We start from the raw sequence: 18,124 nt of genomic DNA on the forward strand, positions 1-18,124 counted from the left end.
TTTGCCAAAAAGTAAAAGCCAATTGCAAATTCTTTTTTGCGTTAAAAATGCATAGACAGAAAGAATTTTAATTTACAAATAAATATGTATACTTTTAAGTTGGAGAGTATTTTGACATAAATGACTGTGTGTGTGGGGGCTTGTTTCAATATCTTATATTTTTCAGGTGCCACTTGAAGAATGGATGATGATGATTTTGGTGGTTTTGAGGTATGCACTGTTATTTACATTAGTTTGTTTTAACTTTGTGGGATTACAATGGAGTAAACTATTTTGAAAATGTATTATATTTCATTGGCATTCATGATCTTTCCTTGATCATTTTAATGTAATTCTGGAGTAAAAAGATGAAATCCAGAAAAATTATAAAAACTCTCTAAAAATTAAAACTGATGTATTATTATAGAACATTTGGACTTGCCCATAGGAATGGTTTAAATTGAGGTAATTAAGTGCTACCAATTTAAGCACTAAAGGAAAGATTTAAAAAATTGTCATCAGATGATTTTACTGGGATACATGTCTATTAGGAAATACTTTTTTTTTTTTTTTTTTTTTTTTTTTTTGAGACGGAGTCTCGCTTATACTTGTGAGATGATGGATGAGTACTAAAGATCTTGTCACATATTTGCATGGTTATACCTGTAATGAGTTGATTTAGTATATTAAGTACATAGCCTTTTGGTGGTTATAAAGTTAATTAGTATGTTTGTATTGTTAGATTATTGTAGTAGGTTAGGAATGGATACTTTGTAAGTGGAAATAGTTAGCTGAAGAAACACTGTCTTTTCCTTAATCCTTTTCAGTGTGTGTTCATTTTATTGAAATATTTTATAACCCAGTTATTTTTATGGAGCCAGTATAGTCTTGCAGGAAAATCTCTGGATTAGGAGTCAGGAGGCCTGAGCTCAAGTCCTGGAACTACCATCAAGTGAATGCTGTGATTTTTTTTTTTTTTTAAAGAATTTTACCTACTTTGGATTTGGTAAAAAGGGAATTATAAAAACTAGGGAGTGTAATTAATGACCTTAATAGGATAAATAAGATGTTAAGTATATATTCAGTGTTGTGAATTTCATCAAAGAATGGTGTGAGGTTTTTGTTAGGATCTTCTTCTCTTTTGCTGATCTTTAAAATCAGTCAATATGGATTATAGACATGCCTGTTTTCTCTGTTTCATCTAAAACTGGTTTTTGTTAAAGCACGCTTTGTATGCTTTCTGGATTTTGCTTAATGTTTTGGGTTTTGTTGAGTGATTGAATCTTATTTATGTTACTGAAATGTAACATTTATTTTTGTTAAAATGCCTTCCATTTTGAGGAAAATGTATGTTTCAGTTACCATCTGGCTTAGTTTATTGTTTGGAAGTTGTTATTTGAAGGTTACAGTCTGGCATAGTCTTCTTTATTTAAACCACACTTCATGTATTATTTAGGAAAAAAGCACAGTGGATAGTGTTCTGTAGAGTAACAGTATTACACTTTGTTACATTCATCAAATTGATTCCTTTCAATACTGCATAGGTACAGGTTAACCAATATTACAATTTAATTGTAGTTATTAGGTTCTTTTTTTTTTTTTCTTTCCACATCCTGCTGTATAAATAGGGAAGGTCTCTACCCTTGGTTATATAAAATATGTTCATTTTGCATAGTTGTAGAGAATAGCTACTGTATTCTGTGTCACTTAGCTCCTGTATCAGATTACCCCTTTTAACTTCTCATTAAGGCGTTGGCAACTCAATGGAGAATACAAACTGAAATTCTGGCTCTAATTTTTAGTAGAAAATTTGCTGTGACCTGGGCATCTAACTGACAGAAAACTCTGTGCTCTTACCTACAAACTCAATATTCAGTAATTGTTACAAAATAGGACGGCTTGTTAATTGAAAACTTGAGGTTTAGGAATTCTCTAAATATTGAATGCTATTAATTCTAGGTAGTATATTATTCAAGACAGACGAATCTTATTTCTTTGAATTAATCTCTAATTGGGTCTTGTGCTAATTAATTAAAAGGATTTGGTGTCTATATATTTTTAAAGACAAATATTTTTTCTACATAGATGGTTAAATGTGGTAAGTTAAAATACTTAAATATAAAGTTTACAAGTGAAAATGTGATTAAGGATATATAAAATAAAAATTTTATTGACTAACAGTAGAGTTATTTGAATAAGGAAGGAAAATTTTTACTTGAAGATAATAAAGCATGGGTACTGGGGGTGGCGAGTCATGATAGGAGTGGTAGCAGTAAAGACCAAAAAGCAGTAATTTAGAGGGAATATGAAAGTGTCTGGTGTATTATAGAAGATATGCCTGTAGAACTGGAATGCTTGATCACTTAAATAGCATTTCTGCTTTTCACATCTTCTAAAATAATCTTGCCTTTGTTTTATAGGCTGCGGAGACTTTTGATGGTGGAAATGGTGAAACTCAAACAACATCTCCTGCTATTCCTTGGGCCGCCTTTCCTACAGGTATTGGTATCCAGGAATTAGGTTGTTTTTTTTTTTCCCGTGTAACATTTTTGGCTATTCTTTGAAACCCTGTTTCTCACTTTTTTTACTTGTCCTTCTCTGATCTGAAAAATGGAGTGATGCAGATTTACTCTTTAGGTTTTTAAAATAACAAATTGTGAATTATGTAACACATTTTGTTGAGGCCTGATTCTAAAGATGATGTCAGGAACATTAAATGAAGTTAAAATACAATTTACATTTTTCAATTTATCTTGGTTTTTGGAAGGTGAGGTGCCCAATAACATTTTTAGGTTGTCCAGTTCATTAAAGACTCCTTTTTATAGTCCAAAAATAATTTATCATCTCCAACATATTTAAATTTCAAAGTGTGTTTGCAATAAAATCACTTAAAAGTATTGAAAATTAAAATTGCCTTCTGAAAATTAAATACAAAAATCCATTATTGACAGATGTTTCTTGGAAGACTTCATGTTTAATATTAATTTATGTCAAAAGAGTATTTTGAGCTTTCAGTTTTCTATTAAATCTGTTAAAGTTATAAGATGAAAGTATTTTTCTTCAGCAGCTCTGCCTAGACCTCAAATGTTACAGTTGTTTATTGTAAAATATTAATCAAGTGCTTATTATGCATTAGGCACTATGGGGATATGGAGATGTATGGAATTTAGTCTAGTTCTTTACTTCAGGGGTAGATAATGTAGGCAATGGATATTTGCAATATGAAATAGATTTGTCATTTGGGAAGAATGATGATTTTATCATTCATTTATTTAGCAAATTCTTATTTTCATACCTGGTCTGAGTCAAGTACTAACCTGGCAGCTGGAAATATATATATACACACACACATATATATATATACACACACACACACACACTCTTATATAGTTGATCTGGTCTCTGAAGGGTGCATATAATTTCCATAGGCAGATATGGGAGAATGAGGAAAGATTTTGAAGGGAGAAAGATAAATGGAACAAAAGTGCAAATGAGAGAAAGGTGATGGCATTGTTAGGATGCTCATTCTTCTTTGAGGGCTGTGTGTTATTTCCTTTGCTGGGAATTGTCTTTATTGCTTCTCATTGTGTTCATTTCTACTCCCTTACGATACTAACTCCTGTGTTTTAAAAGTATTATTTCTTGCTTTAATTTTTTTTTCTGGATCACCTTCCCAGCAAACCTTCCGATGTCTACATGCACCTATTATCTAACTTTCATGTTGGACAGCAAGTTTTGTGGGTTAGCCACTATGTCTGTTTGTCCTGTTGTTATGTCTTAAATATGGGACATAGTATCTGGCTTATAGTTGGTTCTCAATAAATATTTGTAGGATGAATAAAGAATAAAGGGAATAAGTGAATTAGCAACTGAATGAATGAACAGATTAGGATGGCATTGGAAATGGATAGGGAGAACTGGGATAGTAGATTATATTTATATAGTGGTTCAGGATTTTTAGTGTGCTGTCCTGCATTTGTTTATTGTAAAGTAGGCAGAGCAACTGTACTCTTTGCATTGTGTGGATGACAGAATGGTTTTAAAAAGTTTTATCATTTGATACACGTAACTGTGTTTAGGGATGGCGTGTATTCTTTCAGATTCTATTTCAGTTCTTTTTCAGTAACTCAGGTTTTTTGGAAAGAGTTATCCACAGGACTGTGTGGATGTGACAGTGAAGGAGGAGTTAAAATTGATTTTTGAGGTTTCACGTCTTGATTCTGAAAGAATGGTGTTACCATGAACAGAAATAGAGAATTTGAGACTTGGTTTGGGACAGATGGGGCCTTAATGAATTAATGTTAGACATGTATAATATATTTAAGGGACCTGAAACTCAGAAGAAAGGTTCGGGCTGGAATTCTTGGTTTAGGAGTTTTCCCGTTGATAATGACACTTAAAGCTGTAGGAGATTGCTGGGAGGAGCAGTACATAGATAGAATAAGGTTCAGTAATTAATTTGGATGTTCAAAGGTGGGGAATTAGGAGGAGGTAAAAGAGGTCTGAGAAGTAAGGGGATTTTGGGCTAGTGCTGCAACACAGAAACTAGAAGTAGAAAATTTCAAAGAAGCTATGGGCACCTCTCCAAAGGCATTAGAGAGGTCAATGAGATTGGAGGCTGAGAAAAAAAACCATAGATGGTCGTAAGTGGCTTTTGAGGAATGATTTCAGTAGATTGGAAGTTTAAGGCAAATTGTATTTCTTTACTTTTTATGAAAGCATAAACAGTCTCTTTTATTATAATAATAAGGTGGCAAAGTTCTAAAGAATTGTATATTATGAGCAAATTAACTCCTGTTCTCTAGGAGTGAACATTATATGTCACATCTGCACATGTCTATATATTAGTGGGTAAAATACTCAAACCTTCGCGAAACTAGAATTAAAGGACAAGTCATCTTGCATACACACACATGCACACACTCACACTCACACACTCTTTTTTCCCTTACTCCCTTTGAAAAATTAGATCTGAAGAATTAACTCTTTCTGGATTTTCTCAGTGACTTGCAAAATGGAGAATAAGAAACATGGCTGAGGGCTGAAGTTAAAGACATGGTACATGTTTGCTCAACCAAAGCTGTCTTTTTCCTTTGTTAGTTTGTCTTTCTCTGCCTGGAGAAGTCTGTCTCTGATTCAGGTAGTTGGAAGTTGTTTAGGTGAGTGTGATGTGAACAGCTTACTTAGCATAATAATGTAATCATTTCCACAGTAAAGACCTGAGAAGATAGGAACCCTTAAGAGATGTAAGGCAGATTCTTTTCAGTTTAAGAAAAGAGTAATTTTCTCCTTTTTTTCCCACCTACCTTTATCTTAGCTGTCTATAATCCATATGGAAAATATTTTAAAAAGAGATGATGATTAGCCAAGCTTTACCACAGCTTAAAATCCAAGAAGAGAACCAAGAAACATTTGGTTTACATTTTAAAAGTTTTTTGGGGAAAATAAAAGTCTTCATTCTTGGGGTTAGGATAAAGGATTTTGTTAAATAAAGAGTGAGATGGGTTTGGTGAGCCTAGTGATTCTACTGCTTCAGGACAGGCGAGTAGGTGGAGGAAGATTTTGTGATAGCAACTGGGATAATTAATGTATTTCTTAAAGTGTCTGTATAGCCTGCAGTTCTGTCAATAGGTTGAGGTACCTCAAGACATGCATCTTACTGTATATTAGCATTATTTACATAGTGAACTCTTAAAATGCTAGCTTATAGGCAATGTTGATGATGAAATTAATGAATTGTCAGTAAGAATAAATGAAATGTGCATGCTGATGCTTTGTACAAAGTATTATCTCTAGGCCTGTATCTCCTTAAGTTATAGTATCTAACCTGTAAAATGTGTCTTTACACCCTTGTTATCATAGAAATTGGGGAATGTAAATAAGAGATGAATGAATATGAAATTATCAAGCTCTTTTCCTATTTCATTTACTCTCCATAAACATGTAGAAATTATTACTTTATTTTAGTGAAAGCTATCCAAGGAGAATTGCCTTTCTTTAAGCATTTTCCTCTCTATTTCATAGCCTAACCCTCCACATTGCCTTCCATGCTATTCCGCTTGAAGCCTGTAAGCCAAACTGTGATCCACATAGTGTTCCCATGGTCTGTTCCTATATTTTTGTCATTGCTCCTGATTGTATTACTTACCTCATCTTCCATCCACTTACTTGAGTCTTACTTTTCTTTCAAGAAAACGTATGGAGCTATCACTGACTTTGTTCTGCATCTCATTAACTGCTGCTGCTTCTGAGTTTACCGTTCTTTTATTTCTGTACCAGTTATTTGGTCCTTAGCATATGCTAATTTGTATTTTTAAAATTTGTGGTAAAACAAATATAACATAAAATTTGCCATCTTAACTATTTTTAAGTATACAGTTCAGTATTGTACATGTAAAACTGAAACTCTGTCTACCAAACAACTCCCCATTGCCCTCTCCCCTCAGCCCCTGGCGACTGTGATCCTATTTTCTATGAATTTGACTATTCTAGATACTTCATAAAGTAGAATCATACAGTATTTGTCATTTTGTAACAGGCTTATTTTACTTAGAATAATGTTCTCAAGGTTCACCCATGTGGTAGCATGTATCAGAATTTACTTCGTTTTTAAGCCTGAATAACATTCCATTTTGTTTCTCTGTTCATTTGTTGATGGACACTGAGTTGCTTCTGCCTTTGACTATTGTAAATAATGCTGCTATAAACATGGGTGTCTAATTTGTATTTTTAAAATATTTGATCAGTATGACTCCCATCTCTTTATGTCTATGTTAGTCTGAGATTTGGAGGGCAGTGACTGTGTTTTAAACCTGTTGAATCCTATATGTCTAGCATAGCACTGTGCCTTTTTAATAAACAATGTTTAGTAATTATTTCTTGCTGAGTAGAGCAGATTTACTTTGTTAACTCTTCTTATTTTTAATTCTTTGGGGATAATTAGTCTTTCTATCATAAGTTGAAAGAAGGCAAAACCAAACTTGCCTTCAAAAATATGTTAATCTCAGAAATCTTGGCTAATTACTCAAAGAAGCTTTTTTTTTTTTTTTTTTGGTGCTCAATTAACTTTCCTCGTCATTCTCAATGCAAACGTATGACCTGGAAATCTTGATTAATAAGAGCAGTCACAGATTTTCTGAAAGAAAGAAGAGCTGTTTTGGTGACCTTTTCTCATCTCTTACTTGGTCCTGCTGTATGCCAGTAGGTAACAATAGAGACTAGACTAAATATTAGTTTAATATATTACAGATCTAGAAGGAATAAGAGTAGTATATAGTTCTTTTGCGTTCTTTTTTTCTAACTTATTTTTCTAAACATTTTTTTCCAAAGAAAAATAATTTCCAACTTTGCAGAGCATCTAACATAAGAAAGTTTTTGAGTTGGCTACTCATAGCACTGTATTTTATTAAAAAATTAATAATTTTTTTTGGCTAAGAAATCTCTTTTAAAAGAAATTATTCTCAAGTAACTGTCTTTTATAAATGTTCATAAGGGTAGTAATGCTCTACTTTTTAGTAAACTAATAAGAGCGGAGACTTTTCAAAATGAATGGCTATCTTCTTATATACAAATATATATGTATGTATATATGTATATATGTGTATAATAATATAGGCACATGTATATATATGTAGATGTTTATGTGTATATATTCTGATTTCTTCCTTTTCCCTCTCCAATGTAAATTCTCAACCTGTACTGATTTGAAAGGACTATATCATGACCTTGCAATTTCTAAGAACTGTTAGTCTTAGTTTGGTATTACTACATGTTTTTATTTTATTTTCTCATTGTAGCAGACTCTAAGTTTCAGAATCCATGGAGTTTAGTTAAATTAATTCTTTGGTTTGTTTGTTCATTTGTTCATTCATTCACTCACTTAGCATACGTTTGAAAATGTACTGTGTTTCAGACACCAAATGCCATGTGCTGTGCACCTTATTTCATTTTCAGTGATGTCATATAAAAGCTGTCATCTAGAAGGACAGGATGTTTCATGAAATGTGTTGTTAATATTGGCAAACACTTTCATCAGTAACTTTAAGTTCAAATCTTTGATAGCAGCTACATGAAAAGAATATTATGTCAGAAAGTGTTGTCATGTTGCCATTGTGTACAATGTGGGTGGTGCTGTAAAGAACTGTTCACTTTTTATGTTTAACTGTATAAATATAAATTGTCTAGAAGGCGAGGTGGGAGGCAAAACCTTGAATAGTGTCCTTTCTAATATGTTTCTAAGTTCCTTGTAGCACTACACAGACCACATTAGAATGCATTGACCATCAAAGGGAAAAAACAAGCTATCCGGATAGATACTTTAATCCAAATTAGCTCCTTCCAAACAGCTTGTATAGAGGGCAAACTAAACTGTCTGTCACAGGCTGACCCTTTAGAAGGAATAATGGGAATTGGACCAGCAGATGTTGAACCAAATAACTTAGATGTGGTTCACTTTGCATCTGGAGCTATTTGCATACAAAGCCAACAGGAAAGTTCAAACATTTTTCTCAAGACATTGGCAGAGAGAAACCTGCAAGACAGATGCCTTTTTGATTTCATGGTTCAATTTTTCCATTCTCCATTCTGTCCAGGAAAACCTAGGACAACAAATCGGTCATTTTATTAATATCCCGTTACTCTCCTTACTAACCCTGTTTTTCCAGTAGAATCTGTGTTACACATCTATGAGAGCTCAGAACCTGAGTCCACAAATTTTTGTTTGAGGAAAAATTGTTTCAGTATTTTTCTTCAGATTAATCTGTAGTTTGTACATAGTAATAATCAATGTTAATCAAATTCATTTGTCTGATTTATATTTGAGGTAAAATTTGAAGATGACTTACTACATAGTCACATATGTGCATTATAGTAGGCAATATAGGTAATGCTTAAAAACTTTCCATCTGTTTTTGTATCTACATTAGACATTTTTGTCAGGACATAAACCAGATTTCTATTGAAGTCTAATAATTTCATAGTGTCTTTACAAAGATTATTTGAATAGAAAATTGTCACATACCTTCTTTTTGCTACGTCTTGTATATTCTGTTTAACTCCGAGGTTATTAACTCACGTTCTTTTACTCTGGAGCCAGTTTTTAAAAATGATGCCTAAGATGATAGCTTCTATAAAGCTGTGAATTAGTACTGTACATATAGATACTAGTCTTGATGTGAATTTTCAGTAATTTATTGTAGTTCATGTTTTTATTAATGCATATTATAGGAAGTATACAGTGTTATTTGCTATACTTCTGAAAATGAGGTTTATTATAGTGTGGGTTAGAGTCAAATATCCCTGTTGTGGAGTGAAGAGTTCTGTCTTTGCCCTCAGCTAACTATGTAACTTCTGTGAATCTCAATTAGCAAATCTATAAATTAAAGGACTAGATGATATCTAAATAATTCTATGAGATTTTGAATTCTCAGTTTATTATTTTATTTTATGGTCGTTGTTATCTGTAATATGAATAGCTTTTACTAGGTGAATTATGGTGCTTGGTTTAACTGTGTGGTATAACTGACAATACTAATCTAATAAATGACAGTGGTTCTAAAAACAGAACACAAATATTAATGTGAAGAACTATAATTCTTAAGAGAAACCTTGTCTTTTTCGGTATCTTTTAACAATCAATTACTGTTCACATTGCTTTTTCTTACAGTATTTTATAGTACCTTTGTCTTTTCTATCTGAATCTGAATTTGCTTTTTAAAGACTGTGGTATGCATTTTAGGATATTTTAGGATATATTTAGAGAAAAGTAAAATAGTTTAAAAATGGTGCCATAGGGATTTTCTGATACTGCTAAAAAATGAAGGTTGGGGAATGAATATTTTTTCTATAATATGAAGATAGTGCTCTGACTCTTTATCATTATAATCCTAAGTTTGCCCCCCCCCCAAAAAAAAAACTGGAAATAAAACAAAACTTAGATTCTATTTGGCTCAGTAACAGTAGGAATGTTGCCTACCATTCTTACACTAATGTATACAGTTCTAATCAGCTGTCCATCTTGAATTACATTTTTTGGCCTCAGAAAAGATACTTTTTATTGTTTTTGAGAGACAGACACATACATATATATAGTATAAGGGTATGAAAGAAAAGGGAAATAATGCAAAAGATATACAGTGAAAATTTTTCTTTTATCTTAATTCTCTAGTCTCACTTCTGATGCAACTAGTTTTATAAATTATTTTTTAACCATCCGAATGTCTTCTAGGCATGTACAATTGTGTGGTGTCTATTTTTTTTAATAGAGATGACAGTGTATTGTATATACATAGTAATACTCCCTGCTTTTTTTCCCACAATAATTTGGAGAACTTTCTGTAGAAGTACTTACAGATTTTCCAAATTCATTTTAGTGGTTGCATAGTACTCTTTTTCATGGATTACTATTACTAATGTAACTAGCTATTTTTACTTTAATTCTTGCTGTTGCAAACAGACCTGTAGTGAATATTCTTGTATTTTCAGCAAAACTATTTTAATTAGCATGATAATGTGTCTTGTTTCTGTGACTTGAAAGATTATTTAAAATTAACAGCTTACTTACTAAGTTTACTAATATAAACATAGAACAAAACATGCTGTTTAACTCTGAACAGTGTCAGATTTTATATTTGAGGTCATATATACCTAAGGTCATACATAAGAAAATGTTGGCAACGTTGAAGGTGATAATTTTATGAGTACATTGAAAAAGAAAGTCGTCTTTAGCTAACCATGGGCAAATTCATAGTAGCATGGTTGTTGAAATGGTTGTGTTTTTTAAATATGTAAAATAACGTTTATTGCAACATTGTTTATAATAGCCTCAAACTAGAAACAACTCAAATATTCGTCAGAAGTAGAAAGTTTAATATTTTGGGTTATATATAATAATAATATTATATTTATACTATATTATATATTTATATATAATATATAATTTATTCTTATATAAAGATAATAATTATTATTCTTTGAGACAGAGTCTCACTCTGTTGCCCAGGCTGCAGTGCACTGGCACAGTCTTGGCTCACTGCACCTCTACCTCCCAGGTTCAAGAGATTTTCCTGCCTCAGCCTCCTGAGTAGCTGGGACTACAGGTGTGTGCCACCATGCCTGGCTAATGTTTTGTAGTTTAGTAGAGACAGGGTTTCACTGTGTCAACCAGGATGGTCTCCATCTCCTGACCTCATGATCTGCCCATCTCGGCCTCCCAAAGTGCTAGGATTACAGGTGTGAGTCACCCTACCCGGCTGGATTATATTTATATAATAGAACACCATACACTTGGAAAATTAACAAACTATAGCTACATATGACAACATGGAAGAATCTCGTGATCATCTATACTGTCCTCAGAGTACCTTTAAGAGATCAGTAGGAAGCCTTAAACTGACAGACTGTTCTATAATGTTAGATTCTATAACACCACATTTTCATAGAATCTATGAAGTCTAGAATATCAGTCTCCCCTTGGGTTCTGGAATTCCTCTTGTTCATTAGAATGAGGACTCCATTATTTTGGCCACAGAGCTATACCCAGGACTGCTTCAGAGCAAGCCCCATGTCTGAATCTTCAAAGGGTAGAAATCGTCATCCTGTTTACTCAGTAGGGATGGCATGGGGAAGGGAGGAGAGAGTAGATTTCGTCTAAAATCTACTGTGGATGAATAGTGCAATATGAGACTAAGAAAAATTTTTGAATCTGACCTCAGGTGTCTGATATGGAGGTCACAGACTAAGACTGGACCTGAATCAAACAGAATAACCTCCATCACTCACTTGCTCCCTCCCTTTACCCCTGAGATTCTTGTATTGGACTCTTGGGCCTAGTTGTAGCTAGAAACAGTAAATGCTTCTGCTTTATGAATTTTCAAGTGGCCAGGCAGGGTTGAGAGACTCACAGGAACATGAGACTTACAGGGCCAGTATAACCAGAGGTTCTGACAAATTTGCCCTATGCACACTTGGCTTGATGTCTCTGTACTGATGCCCCTAACGAATGCTGTTGTTGCTAATGTGTATTTTAAATGAACTTATACTTTGTACTTACTCGGGTTGAGTTTTCATGTACTTCCTTCCTCTTTGTAAAGGTTGGGCATTTGAGCTTCTTAAACGATGTCTCTAATTCTTGGTGGTATTCTCTTCTGTATTTGTGGTACTTCCTCTTTGTGGCAGGGGGTATGGGGGAGTGGGAGGGTATCATGATTTCTTGAGATTCTGGAATCTTCCAACACCTTTTTGTGTCCATTCTCTCCTTGTGATTATCTATTCCATAGCCCACCCCATCAGCAATTTCTGTAGTTTCTGAGTTCATTCCAAGTGGGGATCTTTTCAGTTCTCTCCACCTCCCTGGTCACTATCTCAGTCAAAGCCACCATCATGTCTTTCCTAGATGACTTGAGCAGCTCTTTTTTCCTGCATCCACTCTCACTGTCTGCTCCCCTCCACCCGCCCTGCCACCCATGACTCCATTATTTTAAGTGGCACCACAGAGGGCTGGGACACAGTGAATGATCAGTAGATGTTGCCTGTTTATGACATTTGATTTTAAACTGTAGAAATGCTTAGGATTTATTTTTTCATTTGTTGTGGATTCCTGAATATCAGTAAAACATGATTTGATTATAATTTTGTAGGTTGTAATTTTGACTTTTGATATTCCTCTGAATATTTTGTTGTAATTTCTGTATTGGGTACTAAAGATTTATACCTGTTATTAGGAATCGCCTGAATAAATTTTACAAACTAATTGCAGTTACAAAATCCTCCATGATTTGGGTATTGCTATTGTGCCTAATCACAGTTTTTTTTTAGTCCCAATTCTGGTTTTTGTATCAAAATGGTTATATTGGCTTGCAGCTAGTATGCATTAATTTTTTTCTTATTAAAGCATTGCTGAGGTGATAATCATTTTAATAATGCTTTAATAATTTAATAATTTTAAATTTATAATAATAATTCATTAATGAAAATTTCCTTCATTTAAATTGAAATGGAAAATCTTCTAGATTTGTTTTTTTGGAGTGAATGTGTTAAAGACTAGTTTTATTGTGGACCTCCTCAGATAGGTTGTTTTAGTTAATGGACCTTCCCAAGTAATTTTAGAATAAATCACAGAGACTGCCTCTGAAGTACTTAGAACACAAAGATGTTTATAGATATACTTTAGAACTGTGAATCAATAGGGAAGTTATTACTTAAACTTAATCCTATAGAAAGTTTGCTAAAGATATGAAGAGTTTGATCATTTTGTATCTGTCAAGTCTGAGGTTATAGAAAAGTGGATAAAAGGTGATTTAGCTGGTTTGGAGGAAATTTTAATTCAATGTGGCTGACAGTACAGAGTTGGTAAAATACTGTAATCAAATATTACAATTTGGTTATTAAGAAATGCTTTAGTTATGTAAATCAACTGTTACTTTTCTTCCTCCATCCCTTAAAAGGTTCACAATGTTAATTTTTTTTATTTCAAGGAAACATTTGCTGATAGAATTATTCATTAAACATGCGAATAAACATTTACTCATCAATCCATTAGGTTCCTAAAGGAGCAACCTTAAAGCAATTTCAACTCTTGGTCTTATTAATCTAAACACAAGTATTTTGCTTCAGTGGAATATGTTTGATTAAATTTGTGAAATTTACTTCTAATTTTTTAAAAGAAAAACTAGATTCTCATTGGTTATGATCCTGCTTGACATTAGGAGGTAATACTGTTTGCTTTCAACCTTCTATTGTTTGATTTCTCCCCCATTCAACAAATTATTGTATATCAAGCACAGGGGAGACAATCGGGAACAAACAAGACAAACAAGATGTTTGCCTTCATGGCTCTTGCAAACTAGTAAGGTACACAGAAATTAAATAATTGTTCAGATGTTTAATTATGACTAGGATACACTTTTAAGGGGAGGTATGGAGTGCCAGAATAGCGTATAATAAAGGGATAGAGAGAGGGAGGTAGGTACTGCATTATAGCTAGGAAGAATATCAGATACAGAAGTGTTTGAGTCCAGATCAGGATTAGCAAGGCAAATGCCTATGATGGTAAGGGAGGCAGGGCTTATCCAAAGCATTACAGCAGAGACAGAGGGAAACAGCATGTTTTCAAGTGGTAACTTTTGGCAGTGTAGCTACATTCTCAATTTTATATTTGTTTTCTGATTGATTTCTCTTTTATGATCATTATTTTCTATTGTCTATTTTATTATGTTTATTATATTTTTCCTAATTTTAAAAAATTTTTTATGCTTATCTTATTACTTTTAACCTTTCTTTTCAGACAGACAGAAGTGTTCCAGACTATAATTTCCCCTCTGATTACTGCTTTAACTGTATCTTGTCAATTTTATTTTTAAATTACAATTTTCAGATGAAGTGATACTTGAGTTATTTTTAAAAGTATTTGCTAATTTCCAAGTATGGGGCTTTCCCAGTTGTTTTTATTGTTATTGTTTTCTAATTTGGTTGCTTTTTATTGTGATTGTTTTCTAATTTGATTGGTTTTTGGCCAGAGAAAGTTATTAGTTTGGAAGTTATGTACTCTGCTTCTTTTCTTTCGGTGGTATCCTTGGAAATTTTCACAAGCATTCTTAACTCACTAAAACCTGAAACTAATTAGTATCTTTAGCCTTCTCTTGAAAAATACAAAGAATGTGGAACATTTGAAATGTATTAATTTACTCTTTTGTTATTATGCTATTGTGTAGCATTTTAAATGTGTGTATATATAAATATTGTATATGCATATGAAATACATACTTAATATAAGCTATATATTACATATAAGTGTAGATATATATTATATATATAACACCACAAGACATTATTATCAGCAGTATTATGCTTGTTTGAAAATGCTTATTTCTGTTAGATAGATTCCTCTAGTTTCTATATTGACATTTATTTATTTGCTCTGCACAATGTAGATATTACTCCACCATCTTCTAATTTCCATAGTTGTTTTTGGGAAGTTAGTTGATTCCATTAGTTGTTGTTCCATTGAAGATAATTGCTCTTTTCTTTCTGAATCACTTTATGACTTAATGCTATGTAATTGGTGTTCTATAGTTTTACTGTGATGTACTAAGTAAGGATATCTTATTTTCTTTGATTAGAATTTATTGGGCTTCCGCATGTATAGATTGAATCTTTAGATTTAATAAGCCCAAAAAGCTCAACAAATTAATTATGGGAAGTTTTATTACTTCTGAAAATTCTTGGCCATTGTTTTTACCAATGTTGTTGTTGCTCCATTCTCTTTCTCCTTCTGGAACTCTAGTTAGTTAAGTAGCTTTTTTTTTTTCTTTCTTTCCTTCCTGCTTCTCTCTTTATTAATATATTCTGCCATTTGATGCCGTAATGTTCTCAAAAGTGAAAAACTATTCATGTGAAAAAGGAAGCATATGGGGATCTTATGTACTAGAATCTGATATTAGTGTGTTTCTACCGCTAAGACATTTGTGCCTTTAATGCACTTCAGAGTAAATCATTATTGTAATTTATGCTTATGGCCTACTTAGAAATGATGTCAGTTGTGCTTGTATAAAAATTCTTTTTTCTTAGATCCATGACCTATGTAAATAATTAGTGAATTTATATTCCTTGATTATTTTTAAAGACATTTGGCATCTTTATGTAATTGAATATTGTATGTATGTATGTTTGTGTATATATAATCATGTAATATATATGATTCTCAGAATTTTTGAGTGATGTTTCTTTAGAAAGAAAGGGAATTATTATTGGTCATGATAATACTGTTTATAACTTAAACCTGATGTCATTTTGGATTCACTGGGTGTAAACCAAAGAGAAATATTTGTTTTCTGGAATCTCTTACAGTAAAGTGAAATAAATAGGCAATCATACTTCACAAGTGCATGATGAAAATAACTATTTTATTTCTCTTAATGGGAAGGATATAAATTATGTGAATGGTGGAAAATGTTTCACATTTTCCTATTTCTATCATATACAGTGTGCAGTTCCCTGTGTAACTTATAAATTGATAAAGATCTTGGCTGAGTGGTAGATTGTAATTTATGCCTTACTCAGATTGCTGATTACTGTTAGGTTCTTGAGTCTGAATCAGCCTTTCAACATCTTGGAGCAAATGATTTTTCATTTTCATAACAGGACAGTGATTTTTTTATGTTTGAGAGTATAGAAATTTAACTGGTCATTTACTTTAGAAAAATTGTTTATTGTTTTTCCCATTGTAAATATTAGTTAAGATTTTTTGTGGGCTCACAAAAAAATCTAATGTAACAGGATCCATGCTATAAACTCTGTGTTCATCTGTTGAAAATTATATGTATATTTTTAAAGGTTTATATACAGTTATATGTGTAATTTAGAGAAATTTCAGCTTTTTGTATTAGATTTTAAATTTTTAATTATGCTTTACTTACCCGCTAAGACTTACGGGAAGTGAAATTTCAGAGATATGCTACCAGTTTTCCTAAAGGCTGATTAAAGCCATATTTCATAAGCTTATAACTTACAGTGATATATTTACAAGTTTGGTAAGTAATGTTAAATATTTCCCTGTAAGATCATGTAGAGTAGATATTAAAATTAACAAATATCTTAGAACTGAAAAGCCTGTGTTCAAATATCTTTTTATAAGAATACACCCAAAACTGACCTTCTTCATAGTATTGAACATTTTAGAGATTTATAAATGACACTGTCACAAAGGGAATTTCTCATACTCATCATGTACCTCAATTAAATTTCAGTTTGGGTTTTTTCTTTAATGAGGATAATAACATTTTGGTATATCAGATGCTCTTTATTTTAAACTTATATTGCCTTTTAGCTAATTCAGTTATTTAACTTTTAGCAAAAACTGAATAGAATTGCATTTGTTAAGTACTATTATAGGTTGAACATCCCAAATCCAAAAATCCAAACTGTGAAATGCTCCAAAATCCGAAACTTACATGATGCTGAAAGGAAATGCTTATTAGAGAATTTTGGATTTGGGATTGTCAAATTTGGGATGGTAAATATTCTGAAATCTGAGTATCTCTGGTCTCAAGCATTTTGAGTAAGGAGTACTCAACCTGTAGTCAAATTTTTTCTATTTCTTGCATCAACCTTCCTCCTTTTTTTCACTTTGATCAAGTAGGTCAGATTTAACATCTCATCTGGACTGTTATAACACTAATTTAACTGGTTTCTTTGCCTTGTAATTCATTCTATACATGGTTTCCAAAATAATTTGTATATAGTCATCTTTACATAGTAGTTAGTTTAGAACCACCCTAAGTTCTTTTGTATCTCTTTCAAGGGCCATTATGATCTGGTAGTAGCCAGACTCTGTAGACTTTCATTCACTGTTACCCTTGTCATACTAGTGGCACAGTAAAACTGAAAATTACTTGTACTTCCTGGCACATATTTGCAATTTATTCCTACCTCTGGTTCTTTGTTCTAGTTGTGCTATTCAGCTAAAACATTTTCTCCATCTCTGCGTGTTCAGATCACACTCTTCCTTCATAGCCCAGTTCAAAAGTCTCTTTCTCTGCTGAGCTTTTCTGTCAGTCCTCTAGCCTGCCTAATCCCAAATGTTGAAGTGACCTTTCTTTTTCATTAATTACTGTTTAGTTTCATCTGTGGCATTTTATGCTGTTAGCTAGTCTCTTTTCTGTTGTCAGTCATGACACTTTATACCCCTGGTTCTTTCCTACTACTATGATCTCCCCTTTTGACTTCTTTACTTATCTTCTCTCTCCCTTCCTTTTAACAGTTGTTTTTAGGGTTTTGTCCTTGACCCTTTTCTATTTTCTCTTTGATGAAATCTTTTAATTGAAGATACCCAAATTTATGCCATCATTCTTGACCCTTCTTTGGAGCCTTCCTGCCTTGATATGTAACTTAAAGTCAGCATCACTAAAACATATCTCACCTTTTACTGTTTCACACTTGAACTATTATTTCTTTTCTCACTTAATAAAAGTAACTGTTCATCTAGGAGCATAAGCCAGGTAACTACCTGTATTAGTCTTTCTCAAGTCTTTTTGTTTATTCAGTATAGTTAGGACTGGAGTGTCTGTAATCATCATGTTCCTTTTGAGCTCTTTACTTTTCAATTATATTGAAGTACTTGCTGTTCCCTAAACACATCCTGTGGTTTCAT

At 32.6% G+C, this 18,124-nt stretch overlaps 1 protein-coding gene across 17 annotated transcripts in view; it reads left to right on the forward strand.

Moving 5' to 3' along the window:
• The window catches only part of CCDC91 (coiled-coil domain containing 91), a 375,497-nt gene that overhangs the window by 67,571 nt on the left and 289,802 nt on the right, over positions 1-18,124 (forward strand). For 11 of the 17 annotated variants that reach the window (XM_021922136.2, XM_003906161.5, XM_021922146.2 and 8 more), the window contains 2 exons: positions 167-210; positions 2,400-2,478. The exons of 1 other annotated variant lie outside the window; for it this stretch is intronic. In XM_021922136.2, coding sequence (XP_021777828.1) covers positions 181-210; positions 2,400-2,478 — 109 coding nt within the window. In that variant the 5' untranslated portion in view covers positions 167-180. Of the gene's footprint in view, positions 1-166; positions 211-2,399; positions 2,479-11,204; positions 11,559-18,124 lie in introns of those variants that run through there. 5 more of the 17 variants (XM_031650368.1, XM_031650369.1, XM_031650371.1 and 2 more) reach the window with 2 other exon arrangements.

This window comes from Papio anubis, chromosome 9, assembly GCF_008728515.1.
Source record: "Papio anubis isolate 15944 chromosome 9, Panubis1.0, whole genome shotgun sequence".
NCBI classification, from domain to species: domain Eukaryota; kingdom Metazoa; phylum Chordata; class Mammalia; order Primates; family Cercopithecidae; genus Papio; species Papio anubis.